General features: G+C 39.0%; 1 protein-coding gene across 1 annotated transcript in view; it reads left to right on the forward strand.

The window, feature by feature from the left end:
• Positions 1-27,232, forward strand: part of CUBN (cubilin) — a 308,229-nt gene that overhangs the window by 195,434 nt on the left and 85,563 nt on the right. Inside the window, 13 exon segments of the mRNA XM_031652472.1 lie at positions 763-947; positions 2,409-2,601; positions 6,927-7,124; positions 11,586-11,619; positions 11,621-11,730; positions 13,993-14,016; positions 14,019-14,182; positions 14,342-14,525; positions 19,655-19,829; positions 20,991-21,169; positions 23,758-23,967; positions 24,620-24,760; positions 25,788-25,969. Coding sequence (XP_031508332.1) covers positions 763-947; positions 2,409-2,601; positions 6,927-7,124; positions 11,586-11,619; positions 11,621-11,730; positions 13,993-14,016; positions 14,019-14,182; positions 14,342-14,525; positions 19,655-19,829; positions 20,991-21,169; positions 23,758-23,967; positions 24,620-24,760; positions 25,788-25,969 — 1,979 coding nt within the window.

Genomic DNA, 27,232 nt, shown 5'->3' on the forward strand with positions numbered 1-27,232 from the left:
CTTTGTGAATTACCTTATAACATATTAGAAAAACTAAATTATATATGAATGGCTCAATAAGGGCAAGGGAGAGCACTCTCAAGGGTTCTATTGTTCTTTTTAAGCTCTAATTTCTACCTAATGTTAAATTAGTTTTTTTCATGATATTGTGGTAGAGTCTTGTAATATATTATAGTTTGGGTTTGGTGTATTTATATCAAATGTGTTTCATTTGATTTCATAAACTCTATATTCTTCACATTTAAGACATTTAGTATTACTTTGGGATTGGCTTAAGTGCTCAAATATAACAATAGGGTATTCTTCTAATAGTGTAAAATGTTAAATATTTTTATTCTGTAGCTCAACTTTTCCATTATTGGCTATTTCATATGTGATTTCAAACTATGAGTTTTTCTTGTAAATTTTTTAAATGTTCCATTCTTTTGAAAAACAAAGTAAAATAGATAAACCATAATTAGAGAGTGGGGCTGCTCACCCCACCTTCCATGTCCCCAAGTTCCCTAGGGTTCTGGGAACCCCTTTTCACTTGGGAAGTTGTGGCCTCTTTTCACACCATGCAACGTTTTAAGGACCTTTTCTAAGGAAGTAATAGATAGCCCAGAAACCAAAAAGGAAGCAGTATTTCTTTCAATAGTCAGAAAAGAAATCACAGTCAATTAAAAGTCCATGCTTTTCAACACCCTTTGCCTTTTGTTTTTATCATTTGATTAAAGAGCAATTCTAAGTGGGTCTGATTTACTACTCTGTCTTCTCTCCTAGTATTTGGCAATGATAATATTGTGGGAACTCATGGGAAAGTTGCCTCTCCTTTCTGGCCTGAAAACTACCCACACAACTCCAATTACCAATGGACAGTAAATGTGAATGCATCTCACGTTGTCCATGGCCGAATCTTGGAGATGGACATAGAAGAAATACAAAGCTGCTATTACGACAAATTAAGGGTGAGTTTCCACATGCGATCAATGTTCATAAATATTGGTGAATTGCTATTGGTAAAAATACATCCAAGGTAACGTCTATTCAAACATTTGCAAATCATGTGGGATAGTCTGCTCTAAATCATGATTAGAGCAGACTGCCTCTAGATTACATGGACAAAGGCAGTTTCAGTATTGTATTGATTATTTTCCATTTCATATCTAAGGGGTTTTTTAGGATTATTATTATTTTCCTGTTGAGCTTTCTCTAAGAATGTATGTGTATCCTAAATAAGTATTTATTCTGTCTTCTTCCCACTGTCCTCTTTGTTTTCATGTTAGAGTATTAAAAGTTTTAAGGATCATACAAAAATAAATATAAATAGGAAAATCATGGTGATCATTGCTATCCAGACACTGGCTACTGTATCAATTCCAGAAACACAATCAAATTCTTACAGGGTATGACTCTACCTTATTCATCTTGGATTCTTGGTCATGAATCCAACCCAGTAGCTGCTGGATATCCAATGTGTATGGGAATGGCTATTACATAATTTGTTTGGTAGAGGATTTTATAATAACTGTTAATATGAATTTGTGCTGAGCTATTTAAAAATTATCACAAAATATACCTCGAAATAGGTCATTTGAGATTTAAAAACCAAAAGCAGGAGATTTATTAAGTGCTTTGAACATGTGAGCCCTGCAAGTTTTGGTTATTTTGTTGTCATGAATTCTTCTTTCCTTCTGTGGAAATATGGACTCCTTTAGGGTACCTGTTCACTTTCTCTCGGTAAAGCTTTTCTCTTCTTGTTATTTTCCCTTCTTTCCTCCTAATTCCTCCCTTTAAAGCCCCAAAGCACATTTATTAAGTACTGTTGTTAGGCAGCCATCCTGGTTCCTATTTTTCCATCCACAGATTTTACTGTAAATCATCTTATGAGTGATTCCCACAGCGCATGTTTATTAATATAATTCTGCAACAAAGATGCAAATGTTTTCAAAACATTAAATTACTTTCAATAATATTTTATATTCTCTGGCGGTATCTGTTTTAAGCTAAAATAAAATGTTTACTCATTTGTCATTTTTTTGGGTTATAACATTGTAATAATATAAGGCATCTTTTTTTTTTTTTGAGACGGAGTCTCGCTCTGTGCCCAGGCTAGAGTGCAGTGGCCGGATCTCAGCTCACTGCAAGCTCCGCCTCCCGGGTTCACGCCTTTCTCCTGCCTCAGCCTCCCGCCACCACGCCCGGCTCATTTTTTGTGTTTTTAGTAGAGATGGGGTTTCACCGTGTTAGCCAGGATGGTCTCGATCTCCTGACCTCGTGATCTGCCCATCTCGGCCTCCCAAAGTGCTGGGATTACAGGCTTGAGCCACCGCGCCCGGCCAAGGCATCTTTTTTATTTTATCTTTTTATGAAGAAAAATATAGATGATTGCCTAAATACAACGCTCTATTATCTGTTTTTATGTGCAGATCTATGATGGGCCTAGCATTCACGCCCGCCTAATTGGAGCTTACTGTGGTACCCAGACTGAATCTTTCAGCTCCACCGGAAATTCTTTGACATTTCATTTTTACTCCGACTCTTCAATCTCAGGGAAGGGATTCCTTCTGGAATGGTTTGCTGTGGATGCACCTGATGGTGTTTTACCTACCATTGCTCCAGGTGTGTTTGCTAATAAATGAAGTTCTTTTTAGGACTGATATGTGCAGGCCACTGTTTCAAAGGGTCCTATCATAACAGGGGCCAGATATAAAAAATAAGAAGTACAGCCCCAAAGCCCTTCCACCTTATGTTCAGATGTTATTTTAAATTCATAAACACTACCTTTTGTAAAAATTATACATTTCTTTCTAAAAAATGCAGGCTTCCCATTACATTGTTTATATTATAATAATTAGGGGCTTGATATCCATAAGATCGTCTACTTACAATTTCTAGAGACCACTTTAGAAATCCCTGAAAATCTGATTTGCAGATACTACATATGTACATTCACACACAGACACACACACACACACACACACACACACACAATCAGTTAGTTAAGGATCAACTCGTCAAAGTAACTGTTTTTCCTCTGCATTTTATTTCAAATGTACTTTCAGAAATGCTTCAGTTTCTCCTTAGCTGGTTGTAAATTTTCATGTTTCAAAGTAAAACGGGCCTAATTTTAAACTTTTATTTTACTGTTTTACATTCCTAATCTCCTCAGTGAAAGTAATATTGAGGTAGCATTGTTTGGGGAAACATTTTTTCTTGAAAATTATTTAAATGAGGCTAGGCATGGTGGCTCGCACCTGTAATCCCAGCACTTTGGCAGGCCGAAGTCAATGGATCACTTGTGGTCAGAAGATCAAGACTAGCCTGGCCAACATGGCAAAACCCCATCTCTACTAAAAATACAAAAATTAGCTGGGCGTGGTGGAGTGCATCTGTAGCCTCAGCTACTCGGGAGGCTGAGACATGAGAATTGCTTGAACCAGGAGGCAGAGATTGTAGTGATCCGAGAACATGCCACTGCACTCCAGCCCGGGTGACAGAGTGAGACTCTGTCTCGAAAAGAAAAGAAAAGAAATGAAATTTATGTAAATGAATTTGAGTGTTTCTTATGGATTTGAGGATTGACATAGAAGAAATTCATCAGATATTTCTTGGAGGATAGTCTAAGTCCTTGAATACTTGATTGGAACACAGAATCAGAGTATCTCATTGAAGAATATTCAAACTCTGAACTTGTTCTATGACTTAAAAGATTAGCCTGTTTTCTTCTAACTTCTTCTATCGGCAGAATAATGAAGATAATTTGTACTTATATTTATTTAATGTCCCTTAGTATTCCATTCTGAAATGTTGTTCTTACCTCTCTAATAAGGTGCTTTCATGATATTGAATACAAATCTCTTCCTTAAAATATTGATCTGTTTAAAAGCAAAGAACCATCAGCAAGATTGACAAATGCAATTTAGAGGCAACATTTAATTCTGGATGGATCTATCCAGACCTCTTAGAAATAAACTTGAGTTAAGCTTTCTTTCATATTTACAAACCTCAAGGTAGGAAAGGAATTACTTACTTGTGTAAAATATTATACCAACAAATTTTCTTCTAATATTTTATTATGAAATTGTATAATTATATGATGTAAGTGGACAGGTGAGTAAGAGAGCTATAAACCTTATTTTCCTTAGTCAAGAAGAAAAAGGAAAAAGGAAAGTAAGAGGTCAAGAGAATTTTAGAGTTTACTAATTATCTAGATGCTATAAGTGATTATCTTGTAATGATACCACACTGTGAAAGTTTCATTAAAAATTAAAAAACCTTAATATTTTGAAATATATCAACTTATTGAGCATTGTCCTATCAGCATTTCTTTTTTTTTTTCTTTTTTTTTTTTGAGATGGAGTCTCACTCTGTCGCCCAGGCTGGAGTGCAGTGACCTGATCTCAACTCACTGCAAGCTCCGCCTTCCAGGTTCATGCCATTCTCCTGCCTCCGCTTCTGGAGTAGGTGATACTACAGGTGCCCACTACCATGCCCGGTTAATTTTTTGTATTTTTAGTAGAGATGGGGTTTCACTGTGTTAGCCAGGATGGTCTCGATCTCCTGACCTCGTGATCCGCCCGCCTGGGCCTCCCAAAGTGCTGGAGTTACAGGCATGAGCCACGGCGTCTGGCCTGTCCTATCAGCATTTCCTAAACACACATATATTTAATTTAAATCAACACATATTTATTGAGAATTTATTATGGATACACTGAGGAGACTAAGAAAGGAAACTGAGATACAGTCTCTGCTCTCCAGGAACTTCAAAGTAATGGGAACCAGGCATAATGACTCGTGCTTGTAATCCCAGCTCTTTGGGAGGCTAAGGCACTAAGCTTGCTTGAAGCCCAGGAGTTTGAGAGCTGCCTGGGCAACAGAGGGAGAATCCATCTCTACAAAAGATTCAAAAAGTTAGGTAGGCATCGTGGTGCATGCCTGTAGTCCCAGCTACTCGGGAGGCAGAGGCAGGGGAATTGCCTGAGCCTAGAAATTCAACGCTGCCCGTGAGCAGTGATCATGACACTGAACTCCAGTGAGACCCTGTCTTAAATCAATGAATAGTAAAAATAAATAATAAATAAAAGAGATTGGGAAAGAAAAAGCACTCATGTCAGTTAAATAATGGTATCGTAATTAAATGGGTAAATGACAAAGCAAGTGGTACCAATAGCAAATAAGCAAGGGAAGGAAAATGAGCTTACTGTGGATGAGGGTCAACTGAAGGAAATTCAATGTGTCAAGTAGGAAAAAGAGTTGGTGTATCAGTCAGGAAAAACTCAGCCATATGGCGGTAACAAAGAATTTCAAACTCTTAGGTGCTGAAAACAACAGGTCTCCTTCTACATGCTCCTCTTGTGTTAACTGGGTGCCTCTCATCATCCATCACTTCCTAACTCAGGCTGTTGGAGCTCCCATTGTCTGTGACATTGCCTGAGACCATGGCAGGAGGCAAAAGAGCCCTTGGATGTCTCGCTTTAAAAGTGCTCAGTGTAAAGTAACACATGCCTTTGCTCATAGTTCATTGACCAAAACTGGTCAAATGGCCTCTCCCAGCCGTTTGCAGAATGCAGTTCTACCATGTGTTTGGAAATGGAGACAAAGGAAATATCTGGCAAACAGCACCAATGACCCACAGTCATTATAACCACATTTTATAAATTCAAGATAAGAAATATTTCACATAGAGGAAAACCTTAAAATTTGAAGATACTGGATAACATTCAGCATTCAGATTTTCCGTGTGAAATTGCTTTAAAAAAATCTGTAGCCTACATAGTAATAGGATAAAGAAATCAGGACCTAGTTCTACAATATTTTATATTCACTTCCTGTTGGCCTTGATAAGATGCAAACATATTATGGTATAAAAGTCATAAACTTCTGAAATGGCGAAGAATAGACCTCTGAAATCTATTCCTCCATAAAAGTGATGGCAAAAAAAAAAATTGTTAAAATCAACTTTTTGAGAACTCTGGAAATAGACCAAAGCCTTACAACAATCTGAGGCATATGTATTCAAGAAAAATCACTGAATCTCAGTAAGAGTCGTTTTTCTGGCATTCTCTTCCTATTGCCATCTCTCTTTCCTCCTAGCTTTGTAGTAGCCTCATGACCACAGTAGCTGTGAAAATGAGCAGCTTTAATAGCCGTGGGTGGTGGGGCAGCAGAGGTCCAGGAAACAGCCCATATCCGCAGCACTGCCCTTATTCCAGTTTAGCGACTTACTGCAAAACTGCATTCTCAGGTCTTGTCTTCATAGGACCTGGGCAAGAACTCACTCTTGTGTAAACAGCCCTGTCCCTGGGGTCTTTGCTGAAAAAAATCAGCAACAGCTGTTTCACATCACAACTGTGTGAGGCAGTGACACCAGTTACAGCTAATGAGAAACTGACCAGGAAACTTGAAAGGAAAAAATGGGGAAGGAGATGTCCACTGGGGCTTTGAAAAGCTCTGACATGTTCCTGGAAATCTAGAAGGCCACACACATAAGCCCAGCTGTACACATGCCCAAAAACAGACCCTGAGAAGGCCCTAATCTGTCACCTCAAAGTTGCCTAGATATAAATTACATAAGTAGCTATGCAAAAATGATAACGAAACATGAGAAACACGGGAATGAATACAGTTCTACCTCAGTAATACAGGGGGTCCTCTACCTGTCTTTATTGATGCCTGAATAGTCAGCACTCAGTGTTAAATGGGTTATATAGCAAAATTATGGTGAAAATGGAGAACACAATGCATTTTTTTTTTTACAACCAAGATCAATTACAGAAATTGCGGCTCTCTGAATCAGTGGGTTAAATACGATATTCATTGATTTCTCCGAGAAATGGTTTCAACTGGTTGCTTCTTTTCAGTAGAGGGCTGTCACTTTCAGGTGAAAAAGTGCTAGCATCTTTTCCATTAGGGCTGTGTCAAAGATGTTGCTTTCTATTCTACAGGTGCTTGTGGTGGCTTCCTGAGGACAGGAGATGCACCCGTGTTTCTCTTCTCCCCGGGCTGGCCTGACAGTTACAGTAATAGAATGGACTGTACGTGGCTCATCCAGGCTCCCGACTCTACTGTGGAACTCAACATCCTTTCCCTGGACATTGAATCTCACCGAACGTGTGCCTATGATAGCCTTGTGATACGAGACGGTGAGAACATTATAAAGAATGCTGAGTTTCCACCCTGACACGTATTTAGTTCTAGTCCATTATCATCATACTTGCGTACTGCCTCCATCTGTTTGGTTTGGAATTACACAGATATTATGGTCAAGGAAGGTATCAGTACCAGAATTGGCTACAACTCCTGAAGGACATAGGAAAGTATTAAATTACCTGTTGCAAAATGTCAGGAATAGCACATTTCTATAAGGAAAAAAAGGCTTTTTTAGAGGCCTAAGAAGGAAAGAATAGTCTGAATGTCAACATTGTTCACCTCTCCTATTGAGGTGCCTCTGAGATAAATATTGATATTTTATATTTCTGGCTTTAAGATCCAAGTGAAAAAAACACTTGTAATGTGACTGGACATAGTGGCTCACACCGTAATCCCAGCACTTTGGCAGGTCGAGGCAGAAGGATCACTTGAGTCCAGGAGTTCAAGACTAGCCTGGGCAGCAGAATGAGACCCTGTCTCTAAAATAATAGTAAGAAGAATATAAAATAGTAATATATTCATTTCTCATTGTCCCCTGAATCTGGGTCGAACAGGTAGAATTAAGGGGTGATATTGTTGTATTCTTTCCTCTGTACACAGGCATGGTGTTGCTATGTGACATAAAGTTAGAGACATAAATATTGCTGATGTATGCCTTATATAAAATTGGGCTTCACAATTTGCATGGACTGGAATGAAGGAGGAGAGCAGAAAGGCCACATCCTCCACATCAGTATTTCTCAGTGTGGCCCCCAGATCTACAGCGTCATTTGTTAGATGTGCACATTCTCAGCAAAAAGAAACATGTTTGCCTTTGCCCCACAGGTTGTTAGTGTGCAAGATCTTGTCTCCCTTATCCCCGATCCCTGGACACTTGCTGAGTGAGAAAAAATCGAATGGCGGAGGTGCTTTATGTCCCTTCTGTAGAGGCAAGACACTAAGTAGAGAGTCAAGTCAATCATACACACATCGTGAGATGTCAAAGCATGACTCTCCCCTATCTTCCCATCAGCAATCGGCTATCAGCACGTTGCACAGAGAAGCATCAAAGCACCAGAACGCTCTCTTCCCATCTAAGCCTTCCTGTGCATATTGAAATTTAAAACTTTTCATGTAATGGAAAGGATGTGTGTCCTTGCACACATAATTCTAGTGTTCAGAACCTACTAGAAGCTTTAAAAAATATTTTTAAAAAATCTTCAGTAGGTAACTGCATCAATGAAGTAAATTGTGGTTATTCTTTTAAAATCACATTCCACTGAGTTGTTTTTGCTCCATCACTAACTTCTCTTGGAAGCCGGGAGCCTGGGGAGCAGTCCTGTTTTCCTGTATGACTTTGCACAGGTCACTAAGTGGCTCCAAACCTGTTCTATCTGTGAGATAGACAAATACCTCCCTCACAGGCTTTTTCTGAGGATTAAGGAAAGTAATAAATGCAATCTTTTAGCAAAAGTACAAGCATTTTGTAGATGATGAATTTGGAATAGTTCAGATTTCAGTTTACTTAGATGGAAATTTCTGAGAGAGGTTTAATCAATGTCCTTGCTCAGGCACAGAGTGGCTTGAAAGAGCAAAAGAAACTAAGGTGCATGCCAAAACAACACAAATATTTTAAATTGGTTGTGCGACCTGTCCATATGGATTCCTTTTTATGCACTGGCGATGTGAGTAGATGCTCAATAAGGTTCCTTCCTTCCTCATTTGTTTAATTATTTATTCAAGAAATAGTTATTGAGTGCCTAGTCAATTGGTGGGTATTATAGTTATTTACACATTGTTAATATATTTTTATGACTAAATTTTAAATCCCACTTCAATTATTTGTTCTTTGCCCAGCCAGCCTTTTGCTTCTGAGTAGCAGAAGCATGTCACATTCTGAAGCAAATATCTAAAGCCAACTGGCCACAGACAAAGGTACTTATGTGCTATTCCTGCTCATGCAATTGGCCCGTCATCGCAGGCCTTTGGCTGTATGGAGGCTGTGAACCTTCCTGGGCTACCCCAGAGAGAGTCATGCAGCATTCTTGGGAGAACTGAGTCACCGTCCCACCTCCTTATTCATTTCATAGAGTTGCCATGGTTTGAATGAATCAGTTTCTTCCAGACCACATACCTACCAATTCTGCAACCAAAGATTCCTCCAAACTGGATTCTGTGATACTACACTGGTCCTAGAAAAACTTTTAAATAGAAAAGAAATTGTATTAAAAAATCAGTTATCCTTTAATCTAGTTCCAGATCTTAAGCATACTTTCTTCATGACCTTAGATAAATCATTTAATAGCATGGTTTGGGGGCATCTGAGGTTAATCTGCAAAGGTTAACATCACTGTTAACTTCTATGCTCTATGCCTTTGCATACAGCAAAGTGACTTGTATCTCCTGTTAAGATTCAGTTCCTCATATACAAAATGGAGATAAAAATAAATGCCTACCTAATAGTGTCACTGTGAAGATAAAATCAGATAGTACGTGTGAAGCACTTAAAGGGGTATAGTATATAGTAATTGCTCAATAAATGTCAGTCTTGAATAATCTTGGGGCCTCAGTTTCTATATCTGTAAAATGAGGAGATTGGAATAGAGAAAGAATTCCCAAGTTGCCTTCTAGTGCTAGCCTTTACCGTTCTTTGACTTGCCCTCCTCTTTAAAGATTAGGCTCAATCTTTATGCAATCTATATGTTGAGGTTTTTGAAGGCTCCAGAAATACCCCAGTACTCAGTATGAAGACTGAAGGGGTTGGGGATGGGGCATGTAACAAACCATCTGTGATTTTTGGGTTATCTTCTCACTAATGAGTAGGCTAATCAACAAGCAGTTATTTTGAGATAAGGATCGTTTCACCAGATGATCTGGAGTCAATTTTAGAAAAGAAATAAAAATCAGTAGATTCAACTCAGTTTCATCCAGTGATAAAATATACACGTGAACTAATGACATATAATAAACTTCAAAATTTTGTAGTACAGGTAATCAGAGAATAAGTCAACAAAAAATAATATTGGGTGAAATGTATAGCAAAATAGCATGATGAAGTGCACTTACTATAAATGCAAAGGAAGTTTAAGAGGTACACTTTTGAACTGTAAAGAACGCAAAAGTTTCCAGAGATCAGAAACCCTCCAAAGAATGCCATTTCGAGCATTTTGTATTTTTAACTCTGCCGTTACATTTGTAATCACAAGAATAGAAAATAACTTATTTTCTAAAGTAGTTAATAATGAGTGAGTTTCAAGTCGTGGTCAGTGCCATGAAGAATCCATGTTGCTGGTTGTATAAAAGGGCATATTTGCTCTTGTTTCATATTCTATTTTTGTTTTTTATAAACTTGAAATTTATTAATTCTCTGCCTTAGGACAAAAGAAAAAGAAAAACAACATATTTTCCCAGCCAAGGAATCCAAGTCTGCTATAATCCCCTTTGTCCATTTTGGTTTCAGCTGGCACAGGGGCTTTGATCAAAGCTTATATCCAAAATAATCAAGATGAAAGGAGACATGAGGTGCCCCTGCTGTCCTTTGTGTCTCTATGGGGGTGGGGCACACTTGCTGGAACTCTTCTCTCACCCTCCACGCAAGTGTGTGGTTGTTTTTATGCCAAAACAAACAAAGGCAATGAACAAACACAAATGAAGTTTTGTTTAAAAAAACCCACCAGCGCTGAAGAAAGGGCATATAAAATTGCATACCTTTTGGTGAATGATATTGTAACATTCGTGTAGTATCTGAGGTCAAAAAACCAACTTTTTTTTTGTTTACCTACTTGACCTTCAGCAATCAGAATAACTGAGGTCAGAGTCTCTAATCAACACACATATCATCACTGCATCTCCATCACTTCCCAATCCCATATACTCTGATTTCAAGTTTTAGTGACAGGGAGAACTGGCAGCCACTTTTTAGAACGACAGTGGAAACTGTTGAAGAAGTCTTTATCAAAAAGGGTAAAGAACCCAGCATTTTGGGAGGCTGAGGAGGGCGGATCACTTGAGATGAGGAGTTGGAGACCAGCCTGGCCAACATGGTAACACCCCCGCCTCTCCTAAAAGTACAATTATTAGCCAAAAGTGGTGGTGTGCCCCTATAAAACCAGCTACTCAGGAGGCTGAGGCAGGAGAATCGCTTGAACCCGGGAGGCAGAGGTTGCATTAAGCCGAGATTGTGCCCTTGCACTCCAGCCTGGGCAACAGAAGAAGACTTCATCTCAAAAAAAAAAAAAAAAAAAAAAAAAAAAGGAGGTGGGGTGGGGGTAAGGAGAAGGGCAGGAAGCACCATTGCAAGCTGGAGCCAGAATGATATCGCCCCTGAGGGGTCCTTCTTTTTGAGAATCCCCTTATCTCCTATGAATCCTGATGTTCTGAGAAAAATGTGTGAGCTGCTTTGTCTAAGCAGCAAACGATTGTAGAGTAGGTTCTCAAGACTGTGTTTTCACGTTGTTGCCTTTCTTTCAATGTAGGAGACAATGACTTGGCCCAGCAGCTAGCAGTTCTCTGGGAGAGAGATTCCTGGGCCCATTCGGTCTACTGGAGAGTACATGTTCATCCGCTTCACCTCGGACTGCAGTGTAACCAGGGCAGGCTTCAATGCATCCTTTCACAAGAGTAGTGAGTTTAAATATTTTTTTAATCCCATGTTATCCCATCTCGTCTCTTTTCCTCTCTCTTTCTCTCTTCCTAATATATTTGGGCACCAGGACACAAGGCAAGTCAGAGGACATGGATCTCTGCCCAGGCTCTGGATGGCTGGCTCCCCTTATGTCAATGCTGAGTCCTGATCCAAAGCACTGTAGCCAAGTCGTACAAAAGTGTCCTGCTTCAGGTCTCTGGGTGGGGCATCTTCACTGCAAAGGAGGTGTGTGCAGGGAATGCATGAGAGAGAGCTTTAAAGCATTTTTTCAGCCTAGCTGAGAGCTGGAACTAGAGTACAGCCCACATCCATAACTCATCGAAGGAGCAAAACATCATCATTGATCCTTATAAATCACTTGGTTAAAGTCATCCATTTGAGGGTTGGCAGGAAGAGTTTGTTACTCTTGAAATATGAACTTGATGAGTGAAAAACAGGCACCATATATGGGATGCCATCTTGCGCAGTATGATTGAGACTTTTCAAACTTGACATGTGAAGTCCAGTAATAGCCTTAAATCCAAACTAAATGAAAGATAATAAAGTAGTCCATGGAGGAGTGAAAGACTCCCATGTTTTTAACTGAAAAACATAATTTTAAAGTAGATTCTCAACCTAACATTAAAAATTAATCTAATATTTCCTGCATGCTTTTATATACCTTTTATAAAGTAGGGAGCAACTGAAGATAAATTGTGTTCCTCATGCTCAAGGGAGGCAGGCTGCATAGTGGCTTAAGAGCATGGGCTTTGGAATTAGACCTAAGATACATTTTCGCTACAATTTAACTAGCTGTGTGAGCTGTCTACCCTTCCTTGCTGATAAGCTTCTAGTCCCTGACAACTGGAGAATTAATGCCTGCTCCTTTCATTCTCTTCCTTCATCTCCTGCCCTCTCATTCTCATGTATATATTAATATGTATTGCAATTCATTATACAGACATACATGTATGCGTATGTATATATACATACTTGACATATATATATACACATACTTGGCAACTCCTAGTCTAGAATATATTTCAAATTTAACCTGTGATATAATAGACTTTGGAGACTCAGAAGCGGGGAGGATGGGTGGGGTATGAGGGATAAAAACTACGTATTGGGTGTAATGTATACTAGTCAGGGAACCACTGCACTAAAATCTCAGACTTCACCAGTATGCAATTCATGCATGTAACCAAAAACCACTTGTACCCCAATTAGATAGATAGATAATAGATAAGAAAAAAATTTCACCTTTGAAAGCTGAACACTTTATTCCCACCCTTTTCCACGCTACCACCCCCCAATTCTACACTCTTCACAATCTTAGCAAATGGAAAGTACATTTTTCTCATTATTTAAGTCAAAAATCTTTATGTTATTTTTGACTTTTCTGTTTGTCTCACACTTAACCATCAACAAATCACTCTGGCTGTACCCTCACAATGTATCTAGATTCCAACCATGTCTCTCCATTTCTGTTGCTACCAGCCTAGCCCACACACCTATCATCTCTCCTTGGCCTCAGGCAGTCCCCTCCTTATTGGACACTCTGCTCCTGCCCTTCCCTGCCCTCCAACCCTTACAGTCTAAGGACTGCACATAGAGTGATATTTTCAAACGTAAGTGAGATCATGCCATTCTGATGCCCAAAACCCTTCGTCTTCCTCTTCTTACTCAGAATAAGTCTTTTCAGTTTCCTGCATGACCTGGCCATGCTACCTTTGGAATCTCTCATTCTGCCTCATCCATTCTGACTTCCATCATGTACCTCTAACACATGATACCTTTACACTAACTGAACTGGAATGTTTTCTCCCCCATAACCATCTGGCTTGATTCTTTATTTCATTAATGTCTCTGTTAAGATGTTACTCCAATGATGTGGCTTTTCTAACTTAACTCTCACAATAAGGTACCCTTCTCCCTCCTCCCATCCATTTTTCTTTATAGAATTTATCACCATCTCACATATTATGTATTTGTTTATTGTATGTCTTTATGAAAGCAGATAATTTGTCTCGATTACTTACCTCTATATCCCATATCTCAACAACCACCACAAACTGAGTAGCCAACAGCACGTGCTCAATACATACTTGTTATACTGACCATTTCCTATGCTCTGGCTATATTTTCAAGCATTTTTATTGCCTACACTTTGAAAACCCCCCAAGGAAACTAAGAAAGCATAAAAATCCAGTTGCCAATCCTATTCAAGTAACCTACCTTTGTTTCTTTGTGGGAAGGCTGTGGTGGATATTTGCATGCAGACAAGGGATCATCACATCCCCCAAGTATCTGGAGACCTATTCATCCAACCTCAACTGTTCTTGGGACGTCCTGGTCCAAAGTGGCCTGACCATTGCTGTTCATTTTGAACAGCCTTTCCAGATTCCAAATGGAGATTCTTCTGGCCACCAGGGTGATTACTTCGTGGTAGGTCTTGCTTGCTACCCTTTCTAATTACGTTTTCCGTATACTTCATTCAGAAAACAAAATGATAATTTTTCTCTCCTGGACATACATGGATAAGAATTACGTACTCCTCCTTTTGCAGTGTAAAGGAGTTGATGAAATTTTAATTTGTCTTTCCAGCTGAGAAATGGTCCTGATATCTATTCTCCACCCTTGGGATCCCCTGGAGGAAATGGTCATTTTTGTGGCAGTCGTGCTTCATCAACTCTGTTCACCTCAGATAATCAAATGTTTGTTCAGTTTATTTCTGATCCTAGTAATGAAGGGCAAGGATTTAAGATCAAATATGAGGCAAAGAGTTTAGGTAAGTATTTTCACTGAGAATGATATCTACTTTTCCTGCAATTGCTTGATCTTCATTGATTAAACAAGTTTGAGAAAAAACATATAAAGTTTTCTTTTCTGAACTAACAGTAATAGAATTCATAAGAATGCCTACTCTCAAGTACTTACTGTATTTGTTACATTCAATATCTCATCGTGACTACTTTTCAAGTAAAGCATCATTATTTCCATTTTAAAAATAAGTAAAATGAGGCTTGGACTTTTCCGAGACCACAAATCTAATTAGTGATCAAAGTAAAATTTTCCATGAGTATAAGATAAACTATTCTTCTTGATCCCTGAAATTCCTTAAACCTTTCCATTATAAGATGTCTAACTGTAAGTTAATTCTAGTTATAGAAACATTGTAAGAATTACATTTGCCTTATTTTGTAATAATTTGTGTGCTGTTTTAAAGAACACATAATCTTTTGATTCTATTATTACCGATTTAATTACATATTACATGAGATCCTTAATTGCTTGTACTTAATTACACTTGATTATAATTGCATTTAATTCTACTGTAATGATTTGATTCTGGTGACATTTACTTTTTAGTAATGTTTAATTGAATAAATAAATAAATAAGTAGGCATCACTTTTTAAAAAGGGAATAATGTCAGTAGAAAGTAATATAATAATAAATTTTTGCTTTGTCCCACCAGAAGTTAGATAATATAGATTTCAAAATGATCCTATGACTTGAATCCCAGATTCCTATATATATATATATATATATATAAATGAAATCATATGTTTTATTGCACATTGTATGAGATTTAAAGTCAATATCATTTCTTCATTTTGGTAAAATAAATGAGTAAGAGTGTTTACCAACTGACACACAGAAATAATCAAATAGCTGGAGTAAGGTCCAAAACACCAGGGAAGGGGCTTTGGTCACTTCCCAGTGCACAGAGCTCTGGCACAAGGAGGGAGCTTTAATGCAGCTCTCTGGGCACCTGCACCATTGCTTTCTAAGCTGCGATCTTCTCATCCCTCCCTCTCTCCATGCTGAGCTCTGCAGCTGAGTCATGAATGGGCAGGTTTTCACTTGGTAGCAAAGCATTTTGAGAGTAGCAGTGTCTTGAGTCTAGTGAGTAGGTGTCAGCCCATCTTACATAACTCTACTTTTCTGTTTTTGTTTATTATAGACTCAGTCTTTTTTTTCTTTCTTAAGACAGGGTCTCTCTCTGTCTCCCAGGCTGGAGTACAGCAGCACGATCTCAGCTCACTGCAACCTCCGCCTCTCAGGCTCAAGTGATTCTCCTGACCCAGCCTCCCTAGTAGCTGGGATTACAGGCATGCACCACCACGCCCAGCTAATTTTTGTATTTTTGGTGAAGATGAGATTTCACCATGTTGCCTAGGCTGGTCTTGAACTCCTGAGCTCAGGTGAGCCACTTGCCTTGGCCTCCAAAGTGCTAAGATTACTGGAGTGAGCCACCGTCCCCAACCAATAGACTCAGTCTTGATTTAAATTTTTAAAGTCAACATTTAATGGTAATTCAGATACACTGAGAGATACACTAAGGGTATATTTGACATTGCACCTCTTCTATTTCTTTATGGACTCGCTGTTCATGCAAGTATGGTTATGGCCATTGCTTTCTCCCTGTCTTTCTTAAAGCTTATTATGACTGCTGTTAACATCAGACTTAAAAGTCTGAATTTCACACCCTTTTGTTGGCAACCTGAAGCAATAGCATCACTCTTATTTCTCTCTACTTACCAACTCAACCATATTCCATAACTATAGCCAGCCTCCTACTTCCCACATCTATCTGGCTATCTTCCCACCATATCTACTCCCATGCCACTCCTATTTCTCAGCCTTTAACATAGGTCCTTTTGTGAACATCTTTCGATATTGAATCACCTAGTTTTGTACCATTTTTCTCCAGAGACACTCTTTCGCTGTGGTTGATTGAGATTTCTAGGATCCTGTGGTAGATGCCTTTTATTCTCACCTGATTAATAGGCCTATTGATTAATTAATCAAACATTTACAAGGTGTTTCACATCATGCAAACCACCAAGTTCTGCCAAGGAGTTCACAGTATGGTAGAGGAGATAGACAAGCAAAGGCACAATTAGAATATGATACAGGGCTAGGCATGGTGGTTCATGCCTGTAATCCCAGCACTTTGAGAAGCCAAGGCAGGAAGATCACTTGAGCTTAGGAGTTTTAGACCAGCCTGTGCAACATAGAAGGACCTTGTCTCTACCAAAAAAGTTTTCACAGTAGCTGAACATGGTGGTGCACTTCTGTGGTTTCAGCTACTCAGTAAGCTGAGTTGGGAGGATCACTTGAGCCCAGGAAGTTGAGGCTGCAGTGAGTCATGATCATACCACTGCACTCCAGCCTGGGTGACAAAGCAAGACCCTGTCTCAATGGGAAAAAAAAAAAAGGAACATGGTATATGGTATAATCAGTGCTAGAAAGAGGAATGTATAGAACAGAAACACCTACTTCAGCCCAGGACATCAGAGAGGGCTCCAGAGGAAGTAGATGAAGAGATTTGCCAATCAGTGATAAAAAGATGTGAGTGCATAGAAAGTCTCAATGTTACAAGTCATATTCAATAATTTGAAAGAATTCACCACCGCTTTAGAATAGAGTCAAAAAGAGGTAAACATAATAGTGATGAAGCAGGCAGGAATCACTGTGCTCAGGGCCATGGATGCCACCATAAGTTAGTTACGTGTTCATCAAAAGGTAGTGGGAGGCATTGGAAGATTTTACTCCAAAGCCTGAACAGTGTGATCAGATTAAAAACACTAATGTGGCTGCAACACTGAAAACATTGGCGGCAGGGAAGACTAAAGAGAGAGAGACCAGATGAAAGAGTAATTTAGGAAGAATATTACTCCCTGAACTAAGGCAATGCCAGTAAGAAAGTAGGAGAGAGGGCATATCAAAGATATTATCAGTATGGGATGGAGTGAATTTGGAGGTCAGCTGGATGTGAGGCAGGAGGGAAGGGATGGGAGAAGCCTTAGAAGCAGTTGTTGGGTTTTTGGCTGAGTGGATCCTTTCATCCCACAGACATTTATTAAGAACTTTCCATGGGACAGATACTGTATTAGGTCCCAGGGATATAGCAGTAAACAAACAAAATCCATGTCTTCATGGAGCCTAATTCTAGTGTTAAGACTCAGACAATAAATAAGTAAAATATGTAATATGTCATATGGTGAAAGGTATGAAGGAGAAAAATAAGGCAGTAAAGTGAATACAGAGTGTCCTTAGGAAGAGGGGCTGATGCTGTCATCAGCAGACTCAGGTATGGAACTCTGGATGATGAACAAATGAGAGTCCTCATTTGAGACATGTTCAGTTTGAAACCTCTGAATTACCTCCACTGGAGATGCCCACTAAGTGGTTGGAACAGGAATCTGTAGGGCAGAACAGAGGTCTAGACTGAATCTGTGAATATGGGAATAATCAACAGACTGCTTATCGTTTAAGTCATCAGGATGTATAACAGCAATTGGGGAATTATTTAGAGTGAGATGAAAGGCCTACAGGAGGATTCCTGAGGGCCTTCAGCAATGTCAGGGAAGCCCTGGAGAGAGGCGCCCAAGAGCCAGAGGAAGAATGATGTGAGGAGTAAAAGGAGAAGAGCTTGGTGTCACAGAAGTCAAGGGACAAAAATGTAAAGAAGGACAATGTGATCATGTTAAAAGCTGTGGATATAAAATAAGAATTTAAAAAGTTATTTGGGCATATAACTGTGAGGTGACTTGGGAGAACATGAGTGCTTTCATAGGATTGAAGAAAGAAGGGTTAAAAGAGAGAAAGAGAGAGACAGACAGAGAGGGAGAGAGAGATTAAATAGGGCAAGATCCCAGAGGAGAAAATAGGATGGGAACTTGATCCAGAGATACAGGAAGATAATATACAGAGGGTAAAATAGAGCGTAGAGATGCAGATGAATTTATTAAGGATAGTAACAAATGAAGGGTAACAAATAGAAGGGATTCTCCTCTGATTTCTTCTACTTTCTTTGTAAAATGGAACCTAATGTAGTGTGCTGAGAACCAAGAGGAAATGGGGAAAGTCAAGGGTTTAGGGAATAAAGTTCCAAATGGCTGTTGTAGTTTATATGAAAAGAAATGGGTGAATTGCTTGGCGATGTTGAGATGGGAGAACATATATTTGCAGGGGCATCAATTTCCATGAATGAATGGCTTGAATCAAACACAACCATGGAGTTGGTATTTTGCAAGGGAAGTCTGAAGGAAAGCAAGGGAGTTGGAACTCATCAAAGGGATTTGCAATTTAGAGTTTCAGAGATGGGGGAGTTAGAGGTATTGACAGAATTCAGGATGTGACTATAAGTGGATGAGTGACAGTGGACATAAATGTTGCTAGAGTTGAGCAGATCAAGTATCTGTGTGGCTAAGTGATTGGACAGGTTAGTTTCATTGGCATTGTAAGTACATTTACTCCTGTCTGGTTTGTTTGTTGAAAATGCCAAAGAATATTTATTGAAAATAGAAAAGTATTTTTTGATAATACTTTGTTTTTCTAGAAAAGAAGTATTAAAAAGCTCCTTTATCGTCTGGCAAAACATGGCTAATAAATTGTCTCATGCCATTGATCTTGTTTCTCAAATGCATCTAAATCCTGAAGAGATGTAATGAATGAATGCCTCCAGAGTTGTGCAAAGATACATCTGCTTAGTCTTTTGAATACACCACGATCATAGCTCTGCATCATTCTGCTGCACTGAATACTCAGTGGGAAGCTGTAACTGCTAGCATACTTACATGCTTATTGAAGTGGTGGATATTTATTCATGCTTCTGTGATGTTCTGCCCCATGCACCATGTGCCATAATCATTTGGTTGGCTTTAAGAAAGAATGAAATTTCCAATGAGAATAGTTAGATGGTCTGGCAAATTAAAAAGTGTCACACCTGGTAGCTCCCTCGATAGCAAATTGAGAATTCGTTTGCTGGAAAAGAAAATGAGGATCATAACAGATGAAAGGAAATTGAGACAAATTACAGAGAAGTTGACTTTAAAAGATGATTTGTGTCCTTTGAATGCATCCCCTTCACCAGAGCATAGATTGATTTTAACTGTGTTTGCTGACAGCCTGTGGGGCCAATGTCTACATCCATGAAGCTGAGTCTGCTGGGTATGTGACCTCTCCCAACCACTCTGATAATTACCCCCCGCACGCTGATTGCATTTGGATCTCAGTGGCTCCACTGTAAACACGCATACAGCTGCAATTTGAAGATCAATTCGATATTGAAGTAACACCCAAGTATGTCACTTCCATTTTCATCTTTTTTCCTACCCAAAGTTAGTATTTTTTAACTGTCATGTCTCAAAACAGTCCATTTCTTTCAGTAGCACATACTGCAAGGAAATCTAGGGGAAAAGGGAAGTGCTTAATGGCTTAGGCCTGAAAATACAGTCGGCCAGTCACTCTCCCATCAGCTGAGCAAGTTATGTACATGGATACTGTCCCTTGTGACCCTAGACACTTCCTGCAAGGGACACTGAGGGTGGCTACTTGAGATTGATGTTATCCATTCTTCCTCCCACAGGAAATATATCGTGTTTCTGATAGATGAATATTTATTTGCCTAGCCTCATATTCGGTGTCACAAATGATAAAACATCTGTTTAACAAATGGGAATTTGTGTGGTGTGTCACCAGGGGTCACCAGTGTCGGAACAGTACTAAAGCATGCACAGTATAATTTCTCAGTCTTTATTTAATAAGAGCTCTGAAAGGATTACAAAACAGAGAGTAAGTCTTACTATGTTGAAGACAAAGAAAAACTATATAGATTGTAAAAAAAAAAATTTTATCTTTCCTTGAACAAAAGCATGTGTACAATGCAGCTGTGGTGCAAAACTTGGATATAAGAGCTTGTGTTGCTATTTCTGGCACTGGGTCTAATACTACTCTTCCACTCATGGTGCATTAATTGGCTCATGTGACTTCCTGAAGAAACGTTAGATACATGCTTATCTACGTTTATGGACACAGAAAATTCCAGTTGGGATGCTCCATTAGTCCCAATTACAGAGCTGTTAGAGAATTTATCTTTGTCATGTGAAATGTATCAAATCATTATGTGGAACAAAATACTTGTTGTTTTTTGAAATTCATAGGGACTAATTTGAAAACAACATTTATATTTGTAAAACCAATACAGAATATGGAAGGGAAGTGAATATTCTTGAATGTAGAACATGTAAAACCTGTCTTTTGACCTACTAATAAAAGAATGTGTTATTAGGAAAAATATCATACAGCAGTTTAAAGTGACGTGGCTTACGCTGATTCTATCATAGTCTTTTATGCTAGGAAACGATGATTTAATAATATCTTCAAAGAAAGTAAGTGAGATTGTCATTATCAAAATAAGGCATTTGACCATGTAAATTTAACAGAATTTTGTTTCCACTTCAGCTGTACTTCCAACTACCTTGAGTTGCGGGATGGAGTTGATTCAGATGCACCAATACTTTCCAAATTTTGTGGGACATCTTTGCCCAGCAGTCAGTGGTCCTCAGGAGAGGTTATGTATTTGAGATTTCGATCTGACAACAGCCCCACACATGTGGGATTCAAGGCCAAGTATTTTATAGGTAATAATTTTTTTGAAACTTTTATTTTAGGTTCAGAGGTACATGTGCAAGTTTGTTATATAGGTAAATTCATGCTTGGAGGTTCGCTGTAGAGATTATTTCATCAGCCAGGTACTAAGCCTATAACCTAATAGTTATTTTTTCTGCTCTTCTCCCTTCTCCCATCCTCCACCCTATCAAATGAAAAAAACATTCCATGCTTATGGATAGGAAGAATCAATATTATTAAAATGGCCATACTCCTCCCCAAAATTTACAGATTCAATGCGATTCCTATCAAACTATTATGACATTCTTTACAGAACTAGAAAAAACTCTTTTAAAACTCATACGGACCCCAAAAAGAACCCAAATAACCAAGGCAATCCTAAACAAAAAGAACAAAGCTAGAGGCATCACAATACCTGACTTGAAACTATACTACAGGGCTACAGTAACCAAAACAGCATGGTACTGGTACAAAAATAGACACATGGACCAATAGAATGGAATAGAGAGCTCAGAAATAGGGTCTCACACCTACAGGCATCTGATCTTCAACAAAGCTGACAAAGGCAAGCAGTGGGGAAAAGATCCCTATCCAATAAATGATGCTGGGAGAATTGGCCAGCAGTATGCAGAAGATTGAAACTGGACCCCTTCCATATACCATATACAAAAATTAATTCAAGATGGAGTAAAGACTTAACTGTAAAACACAAAATTATAAAAACCCTGGGAAACATTTTTATATTAAATAAAAGAGTTATTATAGAATGAATATGTTAAAACATTTTTTTAAAACCATGACTTTTTAAAAATAAGTCTATTTGCCTAATTTTAAAAATATTTTAATGCTAGAAATAAGTAAGGAGTGTAAATGTTTAAAACCACAGTCATCAACTTTAATTTCTCTTTTAATTTTTATTTTAAAATGTAATCTTAGTAATTTGAATATTTTTTCTAACTTATTTGTGAAGAAATATATGTAGTTGAATCAAACTCCTGTTTCTTCTGTGTACTATGAAATACAGTAGTTCTCTCTTATCCATGGTTTCAATGCCCTTGGTAAACAGAGGCCCCCAAAAATAGGTGAGTACAGTACACCAAGATATTTTGAGAGACCACATTTTCATAACTTTTCTTACAGTATACTGTTATGATTGTTCTATTTTATTATTAGTTATTGTTGTTAATCTCTTATGTTTAATATATACCGTAAACTTTATCATAGATACATATATATAGAAAAAAATTGTCTATATGTCTTTATAGGGTTTGGTACTATCCGAGGTTTTAGGCACTCACTGGGGGACTTGGAATGTATCCACTAAGGAAAAGGAAGAACTACAGTATGTTTATTACTTTAAGTAATAAAACTGTTTAAGAACCAGATAACTATACTTAGAACAATGTCTTTAAATTGCTCATCATATATAAAATAATTAAGCTTTTTATTTTTCTCTGAGTCTCTAGTGCCAAATCAGTCACTGGATAAAAAGCAAACATGTCAGTGGGGCATGGTGGCTCATGCTTGTAATCCCAGCACTTTGGGAGGCCAAGGCAGGTGGATCACGAGGTCAGGAGTTCAAGACCAGCCTGGCCAAGATGGTGAAACCCCGTCTCTACTAAAAATACAAAAATTAGCCAGGCATGGTGGTGGGCGCCTGTAATTCCTACTACTCAGGAGACTGAGGCAGAGAATTGCTTGAACCCGGGAGGCGGAGGTTGCAGTGAGCCGAGATGGCACCACTGCACTCTAGGCTGGGTGACAGAGAGAGACTCTGTCTCAAAAAAAAAAAAAAAGAAAAAGAAAAAAAAAAAAAGAAAGCAAATATGTCTCTTCAGGATTTTGATTTCCTTATTTAAAAATTGAGCAGTAATTTTGCTTGTTGAAGATTCACTATAGTATGGTCATGATAGCATATAACTTAGTATCTAATAGGTCTAGACACAAACCAGGCAAATATTTAATATAGCAAAAGTTCAGAAAGCCTAGTTGTAACAATATTTAACTATACCATAGATCATGTTGTATCCCGAGTCAAGCTGCATGTAATTCAATTAGCTATCACATCCAGCTAATAAGACATAATTGAACAGTAATTTTCAAGGCCCTGAGATATCAGTTACTGTAGTGAACAGTTTAGTTGATAGTAAAACTAGAAATGGCAGGCGTCCCCACAGTACTCCTTCCAGCTGAGCTTGGGTTCAGTCTTTAGAATCAACACAGGGTACTGGGCAGGCCAGATCAGCCTATCAGTTGGTCTTGAGATGAAACTTACTTGTGACTAATAGCTCTTACATAGTGTCCCAAAATAATTAATGTGACATTACAGAATATGCCATTTAGTGGTCATCTTGTTTCCCATTATTGGATTGGACTTGTGGTATCACTTCTGTTTACATCAACCCTAGAATTCAAATAATGAGGAAAGCACTAACCATTTTCAGAATTTTAAAAACTTCAATTCATAGTCACTTGGCACCTAAAAGTTTTCACATGTGCTGGTGAAATGAAGAAAACAAAATTTGTAATAGAATCACTCTTGCTTGCTTGCTTGCTTATTTATTTATTTATTTATTTATTTATTTATTATTTTTTGCAGCTCAGTGTGGGGGAAGAGTAACAGGGCAAAGTGGTGTTGTTGAAAGCATTGGACATCCAACACTTCCATATAGAGACAACTTATTCTGTGAGTGGCATCTCCAGGGGCTCTCCAGATACTATCTCACCATCTCTTTTGAAGATTTTAACCTTCAGAATTCCTCTAGCTGTGAAAAAGACTTCATGGAGATCTGGGACTATCATACTTCCGGTTAGTGAAATGTATCTGCTCTCTTTGGGGTGTTTATTTTCACATGTACTTATTCAGCCTCTGAAGTTTCTTCACTTCCAAGAAAGGCACAAGCATGTCTATACTCTGCAAAGAAGTGCAGATTAATGAGCTTTGGGCAGTACCAGCGATTCTCTCCCTCAATTCTACCATTAACAATGGATGCCCAGAGCCCAGGTGTCATATAGCCTATCCTGGAGGTCACTTGAGGAGAGCAACGGTATTGGGAAGGCAACCTCTTGCTGCTGAGACATCCCATTGCCACATGATGTTATTTGAGGGGTGTTCTATAGCTTGAGAAGGGGAAGGGGCCATGCATGTCTCCTAGTGGTAGCATAAGGCAGATATTTGTCACTCTGTTGTCTCAGAGCACTTTTTCAACCAAATAAGCAAGCCTTCCTCATTGTCCCGAGATATCCTTCCCCTAACTGGTTGCATTTTTTTTCACTTCTTCATATATTTGAATATGTTAATTTTCACTCATGTTTTCCTGTTTTCTTGACAGAGATTAACGTTTCTTCATGGGCAAGGTCTTGTTTTTTATTATTTTCTTTGTATACACAGGACACCTCGAATAGAGGTTAAAAGAAATCAATCACCTGGACATGTATATTTAATTATTTGCCTCTCACAGGAAACATCTTGGGCAGATACTGTGGAAACAGCATTCCTGACAGCGTAGATACTTCTAGCAATACTGCTGTGGTCAAGTTTGTCACAGACGGCTCTCTGACTGCCTCAGGATTCAGACTGTGATTTGAATCCAGCATGGAAGGTGATTTCATTGATTCATTCAACACAACATTGAGCACCTGCATTGGACAGACACTGTGCTAGGCACCGCTGTTACAATAGTTTGAAAAACAAAACAAAACATGACCCCTATTTTCTTGGACCTCCATCAAAAATCACAGTGATAAATGAAAAATTACAGCTGTGATCAATGCTATAAGGGAAAATAACTAGTATCACGAGAGATATAATAAGAGGATGAGAGTTATACTGTAATGCCCACCTTAAGAAAGTCCTGTAGTTACTCAGAATGTGTCTTACTGCAAACCCGACAAACTCAGATGAAATAAACATCTTGTTCAGAAAAACTGGGTACTTAACATTAACTTTCTGATTTTCCTCTTTTTTTTTTTTTTTTTTTTTGTAAACCTGAGGTCTTGCCTTGACCTCCCAAAGTGCTGGGGTTACAGGTGTGAGCCACCACTCCTGGCCAATTTTCTTGATTTTTTTTTTTTTTTTTTGAGACAGAGTCTCGCTCTGTTGTCCAGGCTGGAGTACAATGGCATGATATCAGCTCACTGCAACCTCTGCCTCCCAGGTTCAAGCAATTCTCCTGCCTCAGGCTCCTGAGTAGCTGAGATTACAGGCACACGCCACAATGCCTGGCTAATTTTTGTGTTTTTAGTAGATATGGGGTTTCACCATGTTGGTCAGGCTGGTCTTGAACTCCTGGCCTTGTGATCTGCCTGCCTCAGCCTCCCAAAGTGCTACAAGTGTGAGCCACTGCGCCTGGCCCGATTTTCCTGATTCTTAAGTTCATTACATTCACTGATCTCTCATTTCTTGGGCCATGATGATAATTAAATTGCTGCCTGTGGACTATCATCCATGGAAGGCAGGGTTAAGTATTAATAGAGATAAAAAGTGAATGTATATGTTCACTAAAATCCTTATGCACATAAATAAATACAGAGAATAATTTTGTCTAGAAGGCTAATTTTTAGAGCTTTCCTGATGAAAGACATTTTGATTTGATTGGAAGTTTTCTTGGCTTTTTTCCCCCACATCAGAGTGTGGTGGGGATCTTCAGGGCTCTGCTGGAACATCTACTTCTCCCAACTAACAGAACCCAAATCCTCATGGCCGGATCTATGAGTGGATAATCACCATCCCAGAGGGAAGGCAGATCACCCTAACGTTTAACAACCTGAGGCTGGCCACGCATCCATCCTGCAACAATGAGCATGTGATAGTAAGTGTTCCCTGCGGCCTGAGATGTTATATTCCATCATTTAAGGAGTTTACTGACCCACAAATCATAGTCAGAAAACTAGGTCAGGAAAATTGCCATCTATGCAACTATAACTCAGACAAATTCTAAGTATTGTTGAGAGAACAAAACACAGTAACCTGTCAAAATAATTGTAAAAGTTGTTTTAAGAGACTATCAGCTATCACTCTGTGCATCAGGGTCATAGAATAAATTTTAAGAGTGAGTGATCATGACAAATAGCAAAGCTGGGGAGGCTGTGGGAAGCTAAGCCTACAGCAGCACATAGGTGAATGGGACCAGAGTCACAGCACAAGCCACCACCGAAAGTTCTGAGCAGATGGGTCGTCCTGCATAATCACTGCTCTCTCCAGGGGTGCAGAGGGCCTCTTGGTGGGAGAGCACTGCTACGTGACCTCCACGTGGCAAACTCCAGTGGTTTCAGATGTGCCTTCAGCACTCTCAGCTTCCTGCAGTAAAAGAAAGCAAATGAGATCCCTGAGTGTGAATAACAAATAGATTGTTAACTGTGAAGTGCTATACATACATATGTGTCTGTAGATAGGTAGACTGGATTAATATTAGTACATTTCTCCACCCAACTTGCCCCTTCTGCAGTATTTGTTATCTCAGTAAATAATTCCAAACTTCTGATTGCTCAGGTCAAAAATCTTGATGTCTATTTTGAAATCCTTCCTCTCACATCTCTAAGCAAGTCCCATTGGGTGTATCTTTAAAAATATCCACAATTGAACTACTTCTCATCGTATCTACTACTACTACCCCCACTGTTCACTTGGATTATTTTAGCAAGTTCCACCTGGTCCCCCTGCCTCCATTCTCATCTCCCAACATTCTCAACACAGCAGCGTGTGATGGTTTTAAACCTCAATTACATCATATTGCTCCCTTTGAAAATCCTCTAATGGCTTCTCATCTCACTCAGAGGAAAATCCCAAATTGCACCTGTGGCCCGCCTGGCTGCCATTATCTGCTGCCCCTCCCTCTTCTACCTGTCTGCCTTATCTCAAACTCCCCTCTTCTCTGCTTGCTGGGGTCCAGCCACCTGGCCTCCGTTCCGTTCCTTGAATGTGCTGAGATTCTCCCTGTCCAGCTGTTGCCTTCATCTGGAATGCCCCTGCTCAGATGGTGGCCTGCTCCACACCCTCACTTCATTCAGGTCTCTGCTTGAATGCCTTTTAATCCATGTGGTGTAAGTACCTTATATTACAGACCCCACCCTGG

The sequence above is a fragment of the Papio anubis genome, chromosome 11 (assembly GCF_008728515.1).
Source record: "Papio anubis isolate 15944 chromosome 11, Panubis1.0, whole genome shotgun sequence".
Taxonomy (NCBI): domain Eukaryota; kingdom Metazoa; phylum Chordata; class Mammalia; order Primates; family Cercopithecidae; genus Papio; species Papio anubis.